Consider the following 15196-nt stretch of genomic DNA (forward strand, 5'->3'; position numbering starts at 1 on the left):
GTTAATGAACACAACATGTAATGTACTATAAGTCTAAATAATCACTTTTTATGTCAAATCTGACTAATATAGTTTACTTAAGAGTTGAGGATATAAAGTGTGTTAGTTTTACTTCATGTTGGTTAGAAATAAAGCCCAGAACTGCTTGGTATTCACACTGCGTGCTACAGTGTAGTAATCTCAAAGCAACTGACAACCCACTGCAAGTTTGTCCCCTCAGACAAGAAAAAAAAAGTTGACTGAAAGTTAACGCCCAGCGCTTCGAGGCTCCTCCTGCAAAGGATTAAAAGCAAATGTCGGGGCTGGTGCAGGGCAGAGGGGGAGTTCTGCAGGGTCAAAAATATACAGGAGCTGCAAATCAGAAACTCAGCAGACCTGCGCAACTTTTCCAACAACCACACTTTTTTTGTTTTTTTGTATTACTTTCGATTGAACCCTGGTCGCTGCAAAGATGACCACAGCCGTGGTGTCGCCTTTTTTCGACTTCGAAATAATGAACAAGGTAGCTTCACAACTTTGTGCCTGTCTCTGGTTCTCTGTAGTGTGTGTTAGCCTGTTAGCAGCAGAGGGTTAGTCGCTGTGGAGGAATGATGAGCTGCATGCCCGCGTCCCTCGGCTCTGTGGAGGCTTGTTTTGTTTTGCAGGTTTGATTTGTTTTCCGCCTCTCTTTGGCTAAGACTGTTTGCTTATTCGTGCATGTTGTTTCCTGTCTAAACATCGTTATTTACTTTGAAGAGTGTGCCGAAGCATGCTGGTAACTTCACATTAGGTGTAAACACTTGTTGAAATGTAAAACTTTCATTTCCAGCATGTGCCACGTCAGTTTTAGTTTAATTTGTAGTTTTGCCTAGGAGTTCTGGTGCAGTTTCAGACGTCAGCTTGAGTTGATTCATGAGAGCAGTTTAGCGCCACTTTTAACACTCTTCACAAAGCAGCCACATGCTCGCTAATCATTGACTAGATGTGTCTTGCTTTTACCTATGATTGCTCCTATAAACCAGTTTCTATGATTAACCTTGTTAATATTTGTAGGGAAATCCTTTTTTTTTCAAAACGGTTTACGGGTCAATGCTCAGTTAACTTCACGGCACTGTTTTCATTTGCATATATTTTCATGTTTCATACAGGGTTTTTTATTCTTCGCGGCTTTTTAAGTAGATTTTACTCTGGTGGCTTGTAAAACTCATGTAAATCTGTGACTAACCCAGTTATCTCCTGTAGTTTGGATGTGTATTGAATGGCAGATCAGTTTTCTCTTGTAATTCAGCAGGATGCTTTGCCACTTTCATTATCTTTCAAATGATGCAGGCTCTTTGTAGCCACTAACAGCCCTGTGGCCTCATGTGCTGCTGCTCCATTTACCAAACAGGCACACATTCCTAACCAGGGCAACTTGCCAAACCAGCTGCTGGTCTATAGGCCTGTATCCGCTTGTGTTGTCAGAGCCAAAAAGAACACAGTCATGCAAGAGGAGGCTGTGGATTTCTCTTTCTGGCCCACTAGCTTTCATTACAATCAGAACCACATTGACTGTCAGTCCTGGAGAATATGTTGAATATGTTTTACTCATGATGTGTGTTCTTTGTGTCTTTTGCAGAACAACAAACTGCTCAGCTACAACAACAACCTGGGATCCCACCATCCCATGTCTGTCCCTTGCACTGGCACTAATGTGTCCATCTGCAGCCCCACCGGAGCCCTGCTGGACAGGAAGGCGGTGGGATCTCCCCCGATGGGGGGCGTGTACCAGCGGCGGCACTCTGTCAGCAGCACAAAGTTCAACCAGAACCAGTTTCTGAACAGCCTGAAGACAGCGGACCACTCCTCACTCATCTCAGGGCTTGGCAATGCCAGCAACAACAAGGAGAACCGCATGCGCGACCGCTCCTTCTCCGAGACGGGCGAGCGCCTCCTCAAACAGTGCCTGGGCCCTGCGAGTCCCACCGGAGGCAGCCAGGTGAACTCCAGCCGCTACAAGACGGAGCTTTGCAGGCCCTTCGAGGAGAACGGTTCCTGCAAGTATGGTGACAAATGCCAGTTTGCTCATGGGATCCATGAACTGCGCAGCCTGAGCCGCCACCCTAAATACAAAACGGAGCTGTGCCGCACCTTCCACACCATCGGGTTCTGCCCGTACGGCCCTCGCTGCCATTTTATTCACAATGCTGAGGAGCGCAGAGGACCCCCCCAGCAGTGCTCCCCTCTTAACTCCTCCAACAAAATGGAGAGGCCTCGACTGCAGCACAGCTACAGCTTCGCAGGCTTCTCCAGCTCAGGGGGGCTGAGAGACAGCCCCACCTCAGTCACCCCTCCACCCATGTTCTTCCCTGATGAGGTCCCTGACTGGCCCAGCAGTAACCCCTTCACCTACTCCAGCCAGGAGCTGGCCAACTTGTTTGGGCCCAGCCTCAGCGTGGGTCCTGTGGGCACAGAGCCCAACACCCCTGCACCTCCCTCTCCAACAAGCACACCATACTATTTCAGGCCCATGTTGGAGTCCCCTCAGATGTTCGAGTCTACAAAAGGCCCTCCCTCCGACTCCCTGTCAGACCAAGAGGGCTACCAGAGCAGCTCTGGAGGCAGCCTGAGCGGCTCAGAGTCCCCCACGCTGGATACCACCCGCCGCCTGCCCATCTTCAGCCGCCTCTCCATCTCTGATGATTAAACTGCACCCAGTGACTTTAAGTTCGATGACACAAAGAGAACACGGCACTCCCCTCTACCTCTGCCCTTTTCTTAGCTTCCCTCACACAACAGTTTGTTAGCATTGAAACGATGCAGCCAATTAAGGGAACTCTCTCTGAACTCAAACTATCATTTCATCCCTGTCAATCTGCACAGCAAGTTTTAAAAAGTACCCTTCCGTGTGTCATAGTGCCAAAAAAAAGGAAATTGAACAATGAAAATCATGAGAACAACAATTGACTGTTTTGCCAGGTGCCACTTGTTTTTTTCTTCTTTCTTCTTCATTTGTTCTTGAATGTGTAGCAGCACAAGTGGCCTTGGAAAGGGGAGTGCATTGCACTAGCCCCCACCACCCTCTACCTTCTCCCCCCTCCTCCCCCGACGATACCACTTCCCCTGAGCTAGCTAGAGGGTGTTCACTAACGTAACTTAAGATCTACCACAGCCGTTTTTACAGACCGAGTTGAGACAAAATGGAAAAAAAATAAAGACCCTGAAAGATATGAATAGTTTTTAAACAGAATGAAAAGTGCCTGGACGGTTTCTGCATGTGTTTATGGTGAATGGACTACTGTTTGTTTTTGGTTCTTTCTCATTTGCCCCCCATCACAGTTCTTCACAAGTCTTATGTAATTGTGGACTTGGTGAGTCTGCAGGAAGGACTTTGAACTGGAAGTTGGTTATGATTCCCCCCCCTCCTGTTGCTGGTCACTGGCTCTTCTTTTTTTTTTGGGAAGGAAGTCTTGTTATCAAACTGATCATTAAACCTGTAAGACTTTGTCCCGCCTCTCAACCCTGCCCCCCCCCCCCCCCCGCCTTCATCCTCGCTGATCTGGGGAATTCCAGCCTTCCCATGGTGCAGTTGTACATCCTGCGACTGGATGAGATCGGATCTCCAAGCTATTTTACTTTACTTCTCCCCCACGTTAGTACCTGCTCTGAGGAGCACTCTGTACTCATTACATCCCCTTTTTTTTTTTGCTTTCTTTACTTGATAATTATTTTTTATTAATGTTGTTATTATTACGTTTATTATTGTTTTGAAAAGCGTTCCAGATGGAAAGTTTGCGTGTCACTGCTTATTTAACTTATCAGAACATATTTATTGCTGATCATATGCATTTTTTGTTAATTTTGTTTTGTATTTATCTGGATAATGAACAATAGAATATATTTTCTTTTATGTTAAATTATGATCTTCCATATTAATCTAAAGATTGTGAAGACGTTTTTGTCAGTTTTCCTTTTTTTCACAGTTTAATATATTGTACTTCAATGACTTTTGTTCTGCAACTACACTTTGTCAAAAATGAAACTTAATTTAAAGCAACAAAAAAAAATGCAACAAAAGCTGTTTTGCGTTTTGATTATTTATTGTACTTTTTTTCTTACTCCTTCTTATTGGACTGGCTTGTATTCATTCCTGATCTTTCCCCCTTCAAACCTGACAATAATCCGACAGTACAGTAGCTAACTGTTATCACATTGATTCACTTTGTCTGTTTTTGTCTCAGATCTGGTTCCAGATCAGAGTATTTACTCGCAGTACTTGGGTTTATGGTAGAAGTAAAGGGTTGCTCACATCAGAGGAGATTTAAGAGACTGGTAATTCTGAATGTCTTCTGTCAGTAATGTTCTTAAACCCAGTCTGTTATTACAAGCAATAGCTGTGACCAAATGGGTTGAGGAAAGTTTAATTTGATTGGATGCTTGATGCACTTGTTTGGCCCCCTCTGACCATTGGAAGTGCCTCTTTGAATACATTCCAGGTAGCTAAGGCCTCTCTGCCTTTTTTATATTTGATAAATGGAGGACAATTAAGTTTTAGTTTTTAAGTCAATTGCTCTGTGTTGCCTTCACTTGTTCGGAAGAGGTACACAGATTTTGACTCAAAGAAAGTAAAACAGTTGAATGTATTTTTTCAGCCATGTTTTTTTCACTACAGCAATTCTGTGAGTTTATATGAAAACCTGTTTTCCCCCGTCTTTTGTAAGTATTGATTGCAGTTAAGTCAATAAACCCCGTATTTTTGAAAAGTTAAACTGTGTTTTGCGTGTTGTACTTTGGGTTGAAAGCTACACATTAAAAGCAGTTCATCGTATGCATGACTCTTTGAAATATACTCTTTAGTCAGTGCTATGAAGATGTGTCATATATATGTTATCAAGTTACTTAAACTTCTCATAGGACCCTATGTTTGGTGTTATTTGAACATGGGCACACTGATTAGGCCTTCAGGGAATTCAGTTGTTTTAAAAAGGTGGTTTTAAAGTGTTAAAGTTAAAACGCCACTTAGAAATCATAGAAAGAAATACACTCTTATATCTCAAGTGTGCTTTGGAGTCATGATTGAGTCACACTTTCTTTAGCATCAAAGTAATCCAGTGATAGTTCTCTAAATTCATGGGCACACTGCTAACAAAAGTTGCAAACAGCTCATGTGGTATACTTATTGATGCACATCTTAGCAAAACAAAAATGACTTAGAGGTAGCCCACAGCAACATAATACTTTAGAGTCATCCCTGCTTTACATAATAGGACACTATGTTTACAAATGTTCTATTTTAAAGTGAAATATGGGAAATAGAAGTGGCTGCTTTTCTGCATAATGCAGAACTAAAGGGAGTTTCACTGTTGTGGAAAGTGATTGGTGCACAGGAGCAGTCAGGGGTATTGACCTGGGGATGATTTTGGTTACGCAAAGACAATAAACTCCCGGTTGCAGTAGAAATATTGATCAGGAGCGTTTTAATCGTTACATTTCTAAGAATAAGAAGAAGTTTAATTTGCTAAGGTTATCATCTGATCAGTTGTCCTGAGGTTACAAATAAACTCATCAATACTCATGTGAGGCTATTCCAGTTCAGTATGGGATAAAACAACTGTTTATATTAACACGTGTTGTCATTTATAAATGTGTACATAGATACATAAACCTATTTTGCCTTTGATATAAGCAGTGCTATTTGATTTCAGTCACAACACACTGCAGCTTCCCCTTCATACACTGCAGTCAGCATCCGCACTGCTTCTGCTTTCGCTCTCCGGACACTTCCGTGCGTCCATGTTTATATTCTCTCAGATTGCAAAAATGAGCCGGAACAGGAACTCCCTTCCCTCCACACAATGGTGGGTGCTGACCCCTCACAGCTGACCCGTGGAGGCCTCTGTGTTGCTTCAGAGAACCTGGACCTTAGATGGTTGTCTTGTTCCTTTACCACCCTCCACAAACAACACCACACCCCCCCCACCCCCCCCACCGATCCATCACCCCATCTATCAACAAGCTGCCTCCCTGTTACATCCCCGACCGGTAAATTAAAACAGATCAATTGACTAGAAATACAACAACATGTGGACAACAAACTGAATTCATGACATGCTGCTACAATGTGTAACCTTTTAATAGTAGTGAAGAAATAACAGGAAAGTACCTTATTGCAACAGTGCATTTGTTATGATGAAAGAATTAAGATATAGCTGACTAAGTAACATTACTATGAATGGAGAGAATCTGCACGTTTCTCTATCTGTGTCAACGTTTTGGGGCTGACTGGATGAATATCTTTTAATCTATAGACATTGTTTGGTAAATAAACATGCTTTTGCTCATATTTCATCACCTTTTATTAAACGTGCAAGCCTAGTTTGTGTCAAAGTGAATCAATTCTCAACATTTTGTCCGACAAAATATAATAGAAAGGTTTCCAATTATCAACCTAAACCAGGTAAGTATGACTCGAGCACACTTTGCTGCACTGATACAGAAGAACGTACACTGCGTGCAGTTTGAGGGACACAAAAGAGGGCTGTTTCCTGTTTGTGTGGTGGTGTGTGTCGAAGCACCTTGAGATGAAGTAGCAGGAAGTGGGTTTCTGAACTCCAGCAGCAGGTCTTAGGGTGGTGGGGTCGTCTGCTCTTTGATATGTGGTAAAGAAAAAAAGAAACTTCCATTACTTCATCACATTTTACAGCAGGTTGCTTTTTTAATATGGAAACAGTCCTGTGACAGAGTGTCCGGTTCATTCATTGCTTCCTGCTCAACAGGATACTGCAGGTGTGTAGATTTACTCTCAGTATCTTTATTCACCTTTAACCCTCGCCGTTGAGCAAGAGAAATGTGGCGGCATGTACACTTTGTAAAACGTGTTATCAGTGGCTGGTTTACCTCTTTGTTTGAGAAAGAGGTGAGCAAATAGTACTGGATGTGCCAACTGTGCTTAATCCCATATCTGCACTCACAGCTGAGAGCGGTTTGCAGCGACGCAGACACATGCATGACTGCATCGCTGCAGTGTGACAAGGTGATGTGGGAGGGATAATTAATCACCAGAAAAGAGTTGAGGTCAACACTGAGTGATGAGGTTAGGTTAGGGCCATTCACAGGCTGCTCTGTGTGTAGAAAAACATATAGGAATGTTTAACATCCTTCAGACACCAAAATACCAGAGCTACATTAGAAACATGCTCCTTGTTGAAACCTGCACTTTTAATGTCAGTGGAGGGACTTCATTGTCTCTCTAGTGACCCATGGTGAGAGCATAAGCCCAGGAGGAACAGAAGTGCATGGTGGTCGAATTTAAAGCAGCATTTTGGGAAATATGCATTTAGATGAGAAGATCAACACATGATTAGCTTAGCACAAACACTGGAAACAACTAGCCTGCATCTGTATCAAATGTTACAAAATCCAGTAACTAGCATCTCCAAACCTTACTTACTGTACAGACACATAAAAGAATGTTTAATGAATATTTTGTGTTTTACTGGGGTTATATTTCTGACTACCGGTATACTACTTCATCAGAACCAATTCAGGTAACCAATGACGATTTCACTGCTACCCGATAAGAAATAGTCCAACACATAACCCTCAGTGAAACAGCAAATACTAATTTGTACTGTTTGCTCTGTTAACATTAAACAACTTAGCTGATTCCCCTTGTTTCTGCCTTTAAGCTGAGCAAAGCTCACCAGCTGCTGGCTACAGCACCGTCTTAAACCGTACGGACATGAAAGTTGGATTGATTTTATCCACCCCCATCAACTTTTTGTAAGAAAGTAATAAGTATCTCCCAAAATGTTTTCTTTATACAGTTTAACTGTGCTAGAATACAATTCGCCCAGGCTTAAATAATATTGTAATGAACTGAAACCTTTGTATTTTGTCTGTTCCCCCCCCCCCCCCCCCCCCCCCGAGTAACATAATAATACTACAGAAAATACTACATAAATAAGTACATGTGATGTCTTTTCTAGAGCAGACAAATGTGTAGCAGCTGTGACAATGAAGAATCATATCTTTGACATACATCTTGAATGTTTACATCAACATATGAGTCCTACGCCGTATGGGGTCAGTTTCTTGCTTAAATACTCAACAACACATGTGTCTGTCACAGGGATCTGACCTTCGACCTGCTGCTACAGGACAGACCTCTAAACCTTCCTCTGATGGGTAGAGGCTATTCATATTGAAACACAGCTCACTGTCTTGCCTTCAACTCTCTGTGCTTTCCCTTTCTCTCTCTGTGATTCGTTGGTTGCTTCACAGTGGGATTGTGGGAGTTAGTGTTCTGTTTTCCAAAACAATGAAATTCCTAAATTAATGATGGGGATGTGTTTTATAATTTGTGTTAACAAGAGGCCTTCTCATCCCGTCTCTAATCCCTTCCTGACTATTATCAGCCTGTAGCTTTTGTATCATTGTTTGGGAAGTTTGCCGTCTGGAGGGACAGAGGAAGTGGAATATCTTTCAAAATAACCTGTTGGTTTAGAATTCAATTCAATATGCTAAATAATGTATTGAAGTGGGGTTAGAGCAGCATTTGGGTTATGACTGCTGTCCTATTTCTAACCTCACCATTTCCCCCCCACATGCATGTTTCTGGTGAATCACTTATTTCTCAAAATATCACATCTGATAACGATTTAGCAGTAACTGTCAGCTTTCACGGGTAGCCTTTTCGTAATCTTAGTTCAATCTCAGTGCATGTAACGCTTTACTTCCACGTCATACAGATTTCTGTGCAGCCTGCAGCGGAACGACATGCTTTATCTCTGCAGGTCTACAGCCATATGTGTCACAGTGAGACTGATTGCAGATCAACAAAGACAACAGTCACAACCACTCCTGATCCTGTGGGTTTAACCCAGGCACTCTGCAGACCTATTATCTACGCGACTGAGGCCATGACACACTGCCTACCGAGTAATGACCATTAGCCCTGCCGGGATCCAGTGTCACATGTGCTTTTCTTCTGCGGGTCTAAGTGGCAACCCTTGACCTGTAAAAGAAAAGGAGAGAAAACACATATGTGTTGAGCAGAGGAGCAGAGAGGTGAGGAGGAGAGCGCTGTGATGGCCGTCTGACAGGTTGTGGAAACACACCCTTCCACTCCTTAGTTTGACGGAAAAACAAACACAGAGCCACTAAACTCTCGCAGAGCCCCGCGCTAATGGACAAGCGATGATTTTTTCCCTAACGAGACAGTGGCCCAAGTGGAAACAGGAGACGAGGACCGGCCAATGGAGAGCCCGTCCCGAACCTGACACTGTTGTGCTTTTGGGTTTCTGGTCCACTGGGCCGAGTGAGTCTCTCCCTCAGCTCTCCAGAGAACTGAACCTCTTAACGCTTCCTGCCTCATGACTCCCAACATCATGGCCCTAAGTTAGAGAAGTGGGCTGCATTAGCAGAGCAACACTGCTGGGAATTTTGAAGTCATATCTTTGACATATATTATTAATTACATCAACATATATGCAGGTATGGGCTCAGTTTCTTGCTCAACAAGACATGTGTCTGTCCCACGGATCAAAACTTTGACATGCCGTTACAGGACAGACCTTTAAACCTTTCTCTGGTGGGCCTTTTAGCCTACACATAGAGAGAATCACCATATCCTACCCCAGAAGTCCCCTTGTTGGGAACCAGTCTGCTGACTAAACCACAAATATCAACCACTTTACTTAGAGGTAAAAACAAAAGTTCCCTAGTTATTGCTCAAGAAAACTCAACTACGGCAAGTATGGTAGGTCAAAGTTGAACCAAAAAGATTGTCTGTAAACCATGATGGATGAATAGTTTGGTAATAGTGGTAGTTTGTCTTTGTCTGTCTTCCTTTCTAAATACAAGGGCTAACCTGTAGTAACATGTATGTGATGCATGATACTTACTGAGGTTAGCATTTGCCTAGTGAAACATGCTAATGCTAAAAACAGCCTTTCCTCCCACATGATTTTACAGCATCTGTTTCCTCTGATGGAAAGCAACCTCTTTCTCACTTCTTAAACGCAGTTATCAGTTTCTGAACATTTCAATACTGATTTCTATGGCTCAGCCGACATGACATATTTATGTATAAATAAACACACTCCTACACCCCTGCCCGCCTACACATGGGCACTGGCCCACGATTCCTGTGGAGCAGACTAACAGCTGCTTTGAGTCACTGAGGCATTTTAAAAGGTACTATCAAGAGAGAAAATGACATCAGTGATAGTTTTACAGGAAGTCCTTGCTCCGTCTTGTACCGAAGCCAACTCTTTGCTAAACACACGTTACCATATCAGGAATCTCACACTCAACGCAGTCACGTGATGTTGATGAAAATTACAAAATGAAAAAAAGAAAACGTGATGAAACAGTTTCAAGGCCAAAAGAAAATGTGACACTGGGAGTAACTCTGCTGCTAATATAACTATGTCTGTATCGTTTTTTTTTGTTTGAGTTGTAAACAGGCCTAGATATATGGCCTTCGGAGGTTAGGGAATAGTTAAAAGTGAACTCTGTATCCCCGTCTCTCTTTCAGTGTGTGTGTGTGTGTGTGTGTGTGTGTGTGTGTGTGTGTGTGTGTGTGTGTGTGTGTGTGTCTATTTCACAATGAATCTGCTGGCTGATGCTCAGAGAGACGAAGATAAGAACTGACTGTGAGAAACCGCAGCTCTCAAACATACTCACTAAGACACACACACACACACACACACACACACACACACACACACACACACACACACACACACACACACACAACACACACACACACACACACACACACACACACACACACACACACACACACACACACACACACCACACACACACACACACACACACACACACACACACACACACACACACACACGAGGCGTACTTGCATGCAAGCTCAGCTCGCTTATAAGTCTGAACCAACAGCACCACAGCAGCCTACATGAAAAGGTACATTTAACAGTTGATATTGGGTTCCCTAAGGGTCCTACGTTAGCTCCTAATGATTGAGAAATATAGAAAAAACCTCAGCAAAGATTATTTGGAGTGGCAGATTTCTCAAGGCAAGTCTTCCATGAAGGTACGGCCCAGCCTAAAAAACCTGTCCTACGTTCACCCTCCAGCCTCCTCTGCTAACCTGCTGCAACATGCACTCGCACATGGAGGCAGGAAAAAAAGGATTAGAGCGTAACTTTACACAAAGGTCTTTAGAAATGGTGGTGTCAGGATATTAGCAAACCAACAATCCAAAACTGAGTGTACACTGTGGTGTGCTGTTTCTTTCAGAGACTTGTGTTAACTTTACCACAGGGTGACAGGCAGTTTAGTAAATTTAAGATTATTATTATTGTTATTATTGTATCAGCTGTGAGTTTGGTCCAGCGTTGCGGATTTGAGAATTGAAACTTGAGATTTGAGTCATATTCAAACCACCAACATGATGACTTTGGTTGTGCCTAGACTTGAACAATAACATGTAACGTTTAAATGACTAAATAACACTTAGTCATTTCACCAATGGCCGTCCCTACCTCCCTGGTGTATTCATTTCCATATTACTGTTTGTATTCAGTCTTATACCTGCACATTATATTTTGGCTACTGCTTGCTTGCTTGCTTGTAAAGCTACCTTAGCATAATCATATCTTATCATTATTTATTCTTTATATTCACTTTGTACATAACTCAAGAAGTTATATCAGCAATAAAACACAATTTCTCAATTCAATAATATTAGATGTTTTTCTGAAACAGCCTTATTTGATCTGGTGTAGTTCATGGTGGCTAATGTTAGAAATGTTAAAGATTGACTTAATTAATTTGTTGAGTAACTAAAATGACAGGGTATGTTTTTATCTTTATCACTTTATGACTTGTATGCTACTAGAACAAAGAGTATTTTGCTGCTATAGCCCTATTTGATCTGAGTGAACGCTAGCTATAGTACATTGCAAAAGCCACTAGTTTTCAGCTTTATTGTGACCTAAGAGTAATAGCTTTACTCAGGCCTATAGTTTAGTCTTTAGTAATACATGAAGTGAAAATAATACAAATACAATAGGACTTTGCTTATGAAGACTTGACTTGTATCATTTGAGGACTGGAGAGTTGATTTGAGATTAGTTTTGATGGTTTGAGACTTCGACTCGCCCCATAAGACTTCTACACAGCGTTGCATGGGTCATCAGCAGCCCCTGAAGAAGCCTAAACCACCTACACAATAGCTCGTTGCGTGGAAAATAATATATTTGTTCTCCGAGGGGGAAATCATCTGGGTTTTCCACTCTGCGAATCAGGCATCATTGTTATCCGAGTCAAGAAATAACAGGGGAACATGGTGTGTGAGAGCAGGCTGCGGCCCAGAGGAAGGCCGCAGCACAATGCGAGGCTGCGGAGATTTCTATAAATCACAGCCCTAACTGATTCCCCACCTGTGTCCGCTGTCTTCCCAGAAACACAGTCACACAACCAGCTGCCCTGGTGTTGAAAACCATCATGACCACGACGCTCACCCACAATCATCTGTCGCTGATATCAAACCCCAACAGTGCGTAGAACAAACTACCCCTTTAAGGCAGAAATTGATGTTTTGCCATAGGACTTTGGTATGACGTTCCATGGTGGCGCACTCACAGCTGTACAAACTCATGCTTTGCACACACGCTATCAGACAACACAGCCATTAATTTGATTAGACTTAGGCTTTCAACAATTTCCAGTGTTCAGTTTTAAAAAAGGACATTGTGGTGGCAGCCAAACCAAAAGCCTGAGATAAATTAACGTCATCCACGAAGCATCTTGATATTAACAGTGAGACAGTGGCACACAAGTTTCCTGGTAAAAGGATGTCAGTGTTTCTGGAGGTGACGCATCAAGTGTGTGTGTGTGTGTATATGTTGAAATCTGCCGCATATGTAAACACATCCGAATGTGTACGGGCATACAAACACATACGGATGTGTATGAGCATGTGTGCTGAAGGGGGGAGGGTTGTTTACTTGGGCAGCCTCTCAGAGAGTGTCTCCTGGCCGGCTCCACTTCCTGCCCCGAGCCTGGAGCAGCAGCCTGTCTAGTCGGCCACCTCGGGCCGACAGGGGGACCACATGCTAAAAGACTTATTGGCCTACTTTAGAAGACCTATGGGAGGCCAGGGGACCTAGGCCTGCTCTGGGTGGGGCTGGGACTGTTTTGAAGGGGAGATTGGGGGGTCTATGGGGTGTCTGATTTTTTTAATAAAGCTCTCCCTCCCCTCTCTCGCTGCTTTTCCTCTGAGTGCTTACAGCTGCAGGGATGGAGAAGGAGAGGGGGGGGGGGGATAGCGGAACAGAGCGAACAGGCTCTGCATAGAGAGGGCCCTTCATGAAGTCACATCTGGACCTTTCCCAGAGAACTCAATGGAGCGGAGAGGCTAATGAAAGTCTTAAGTTATGTAATTGAGCTCTTCCATGTGCACCAGACGGTAATGTTGGCTTGATCCGCAACACAGGATGTAAGCGAAATCCTACGGACATTTATGTTCCTCACAAAGGCCTGATGAACTCAGCCGGGCTCGTGTTGCTACTGCCGTTTCTGTAGCAGCTTGCTAACCTGAAATCTGGTTAAAGCGGAGCTCCAGGCCCTTACATGGAGTCGCTGCAGTGAGAGACTTGGCCTGTGAGACATAACAAACAGGGTTTGGCATTTACTGCTACTAACAGGCCTACTTAGGTTGATTGGTCCATGTTGTTTTGCTGTAGTTAAGCGTATACTGACCGGCAGCAGTGGAAAAGTACAAGAGAATTATGAACATAAAGTGCAACACATGATTAAATGCGGTGTACAATGATTCTTTTGAACCTCGTTCAAAGTGTAAACGATTGTAATTTAACTTCTAGCCTCGCAGTTTATGACAAACACATGTCTGCTGGTGTATTGTTATGCTTAGCAGTGACTGGAGCAGAGAGGCTGTAAAATAAGCTGCCTGGCTGGTTATGAGTGGGAGAGGGAAAGAAGAGCCTGCACTGTAGGACAACATGGTGAGAGGTGATGAATGGAGGGGAGAACACACACATATACGGTACGTGTGTGCATGCAAACAAGCCTGTAGTCATGTGGGTGTCCATCTGTATGTAACAACTGCGGGTTGTAACCACAGATTGAATAAAGATCGAGTATCAGCTTCCAGCTTTGATTTACCTTCCACGGCCGAGGGGAGAAGAAAGGGAAGACGCTGAGGCGGAGGAGACGCTCCTGAAATGAACACCTTGGTAAAACCTGCCGCTGTATAAAGTGTCAGCGCCGGGGCCCCTCTGTGGCGCGGTGCCAAGCCCAGAGCCACTATCACCTCCACCACCATCACCACCGCAGCGCTGCGCCTTCCATTAATAACAGAGAAGAATAACAGTGACGGAGGGGAAGATAGGCCAGGGCGACGATACATTACCTGCCAATTAGGAGAAGGGCGGAGGCAATGGGGGGGAAGTGCTGACCATATGGGAGGCTCTGTGAGGGGCCACCTGACCCAAGGGGCCCACAACTCTCACATCAACACTCCTCGCCAGACTGGACCTGTTTGATGTCTTACATAATGTGCTGAATACCACCCCTCTCCTCCTTCTCTCTCCATCCAGTCTTTCCAACCTCCCCTCCTCCCCCTTCCCTCTTGCCCTTTGCTTTCCACTCAGAGACCACAACCACGGAGACCCTGCCAACACAAACACAACCGAGAATTCAATCAATTTTGAGAAGTTATGGCACGACCATTACAGCTTAACACGGTGCTGACAAGCCGCATTAGACGGTCTTCTCCTGAGTGTGTCAAAAATTAGGTCTGTTGCGTCTGTGACTTAAATGATCAGACACACAAGAGACAAAACAGCTGCTGGTACTAACAGAGTCCTTCTTCATGTATCGCTCATATAACATGCATTAGTTATCCTGAGGATTATTCCTTGGAAGTTGTTCAGTGGAATCAAGCATACCTTGTCATAACTTTCTAACACCATTACAGAGCTTTTCCTTGTGTCTTCCAATGCTTGAAATATGATTTTCCCAAACACTTCTCTTTGATGGAGGAGCTAAAGTTCAGTGTTATTTTTTTCCACAGGCATGAAATGAAAAACTCTAAAAGAATAATTTGAGATTTTGAAAAATATGCTTCTTTGCTTTTTTGCTGAGATTACCTGTTGCGACTGATTACCTAAGCATACAGACTGGAAACTAGGGCAAACAGCTAGCCTGGCTCAGCTTAAGCGAATACGAT

At 43.5% G+C, this 15196-nt stretch overlaps 2 protein-coding genes across 8 annotated transcripts in view; one reads left to right on the plus strand and one right to left on the minus strand.

Annotated features, from left to right (window-relative positions):
- plekhh1 (pleckstrin homology domain containing, family H (with MyTH4 domain) member 1) overlaps nucleotides 1–15196 on the minus strand; it is a 168726-nt gene that overhangs the window by 116558 nt on the left and 36972 nt on the right. For 3 of the 7 annotated variants that reach the window (XM_079692020.1, XM_079692025.1, XM_079692019.1), the window contains exon 2: nucleotides 6534–6605. The exons of 2 other annotated variants lie outside the window; for them this stretch is intronic. The gene's annotated coding sequence lies outside the window, so the exon portion shown is untranslated. The remainder of the gene's footprint in view (nucleotides 1–6533; nucleotides 6606–15196) is intronic. 2 more of the 7 variants (XM_079692023.1, XM_079692021.1) reach the window with 1 other exon arrangement.
- zfp36l1a (zinc finger protein 36, C3H type-like 1a) lies at nucleotides 288–4727 on the plus strand. Its single transcript, XM_079692029.1, has 2 exons — nucleotides 288–502; nucleotides 1598–4727. The coding sequence occupies exons 1-2, from the start codon at nucleotides 452–454 to the stop codon at nucleotides 2663–2665; spliced, it is 1119 nt and encodes a 372-aa protein (XP_079548155.1). The 5' UTR covers nucleotides 288–451; the 3' UTR covers nucleotides 2666–4727.

The sequence above is a fragment of the Notothenia rossii genome, assembly GCF_949606895.1.
Source record: "Notothenia rossii genome assembly, chromosome: 7".
Taxonomy (NCBI): Eukaryota; Metazoa; Chordata; class Actinopteri; order Perciformes; family Nototheniidae; genus Notothenia; species Notothenia rossii.

Bases quoted from the DNA above. Each gene is read 5' to 3' on its own strand.
- zfp36l1a (XM_079692029.1), top strand. From the start codon at position 452: ATGACCACAGCCGTGGTGTCGCCTTTTTTCGACTTCGAAATAATGAAC. The intron at 503-1,597 runs GTAGCTTCACAA...TGTCTTTTGCAG, and splicing joins ACTTCGAAATAATGAACAAG to AACAACAAACTGCTCAGCTA.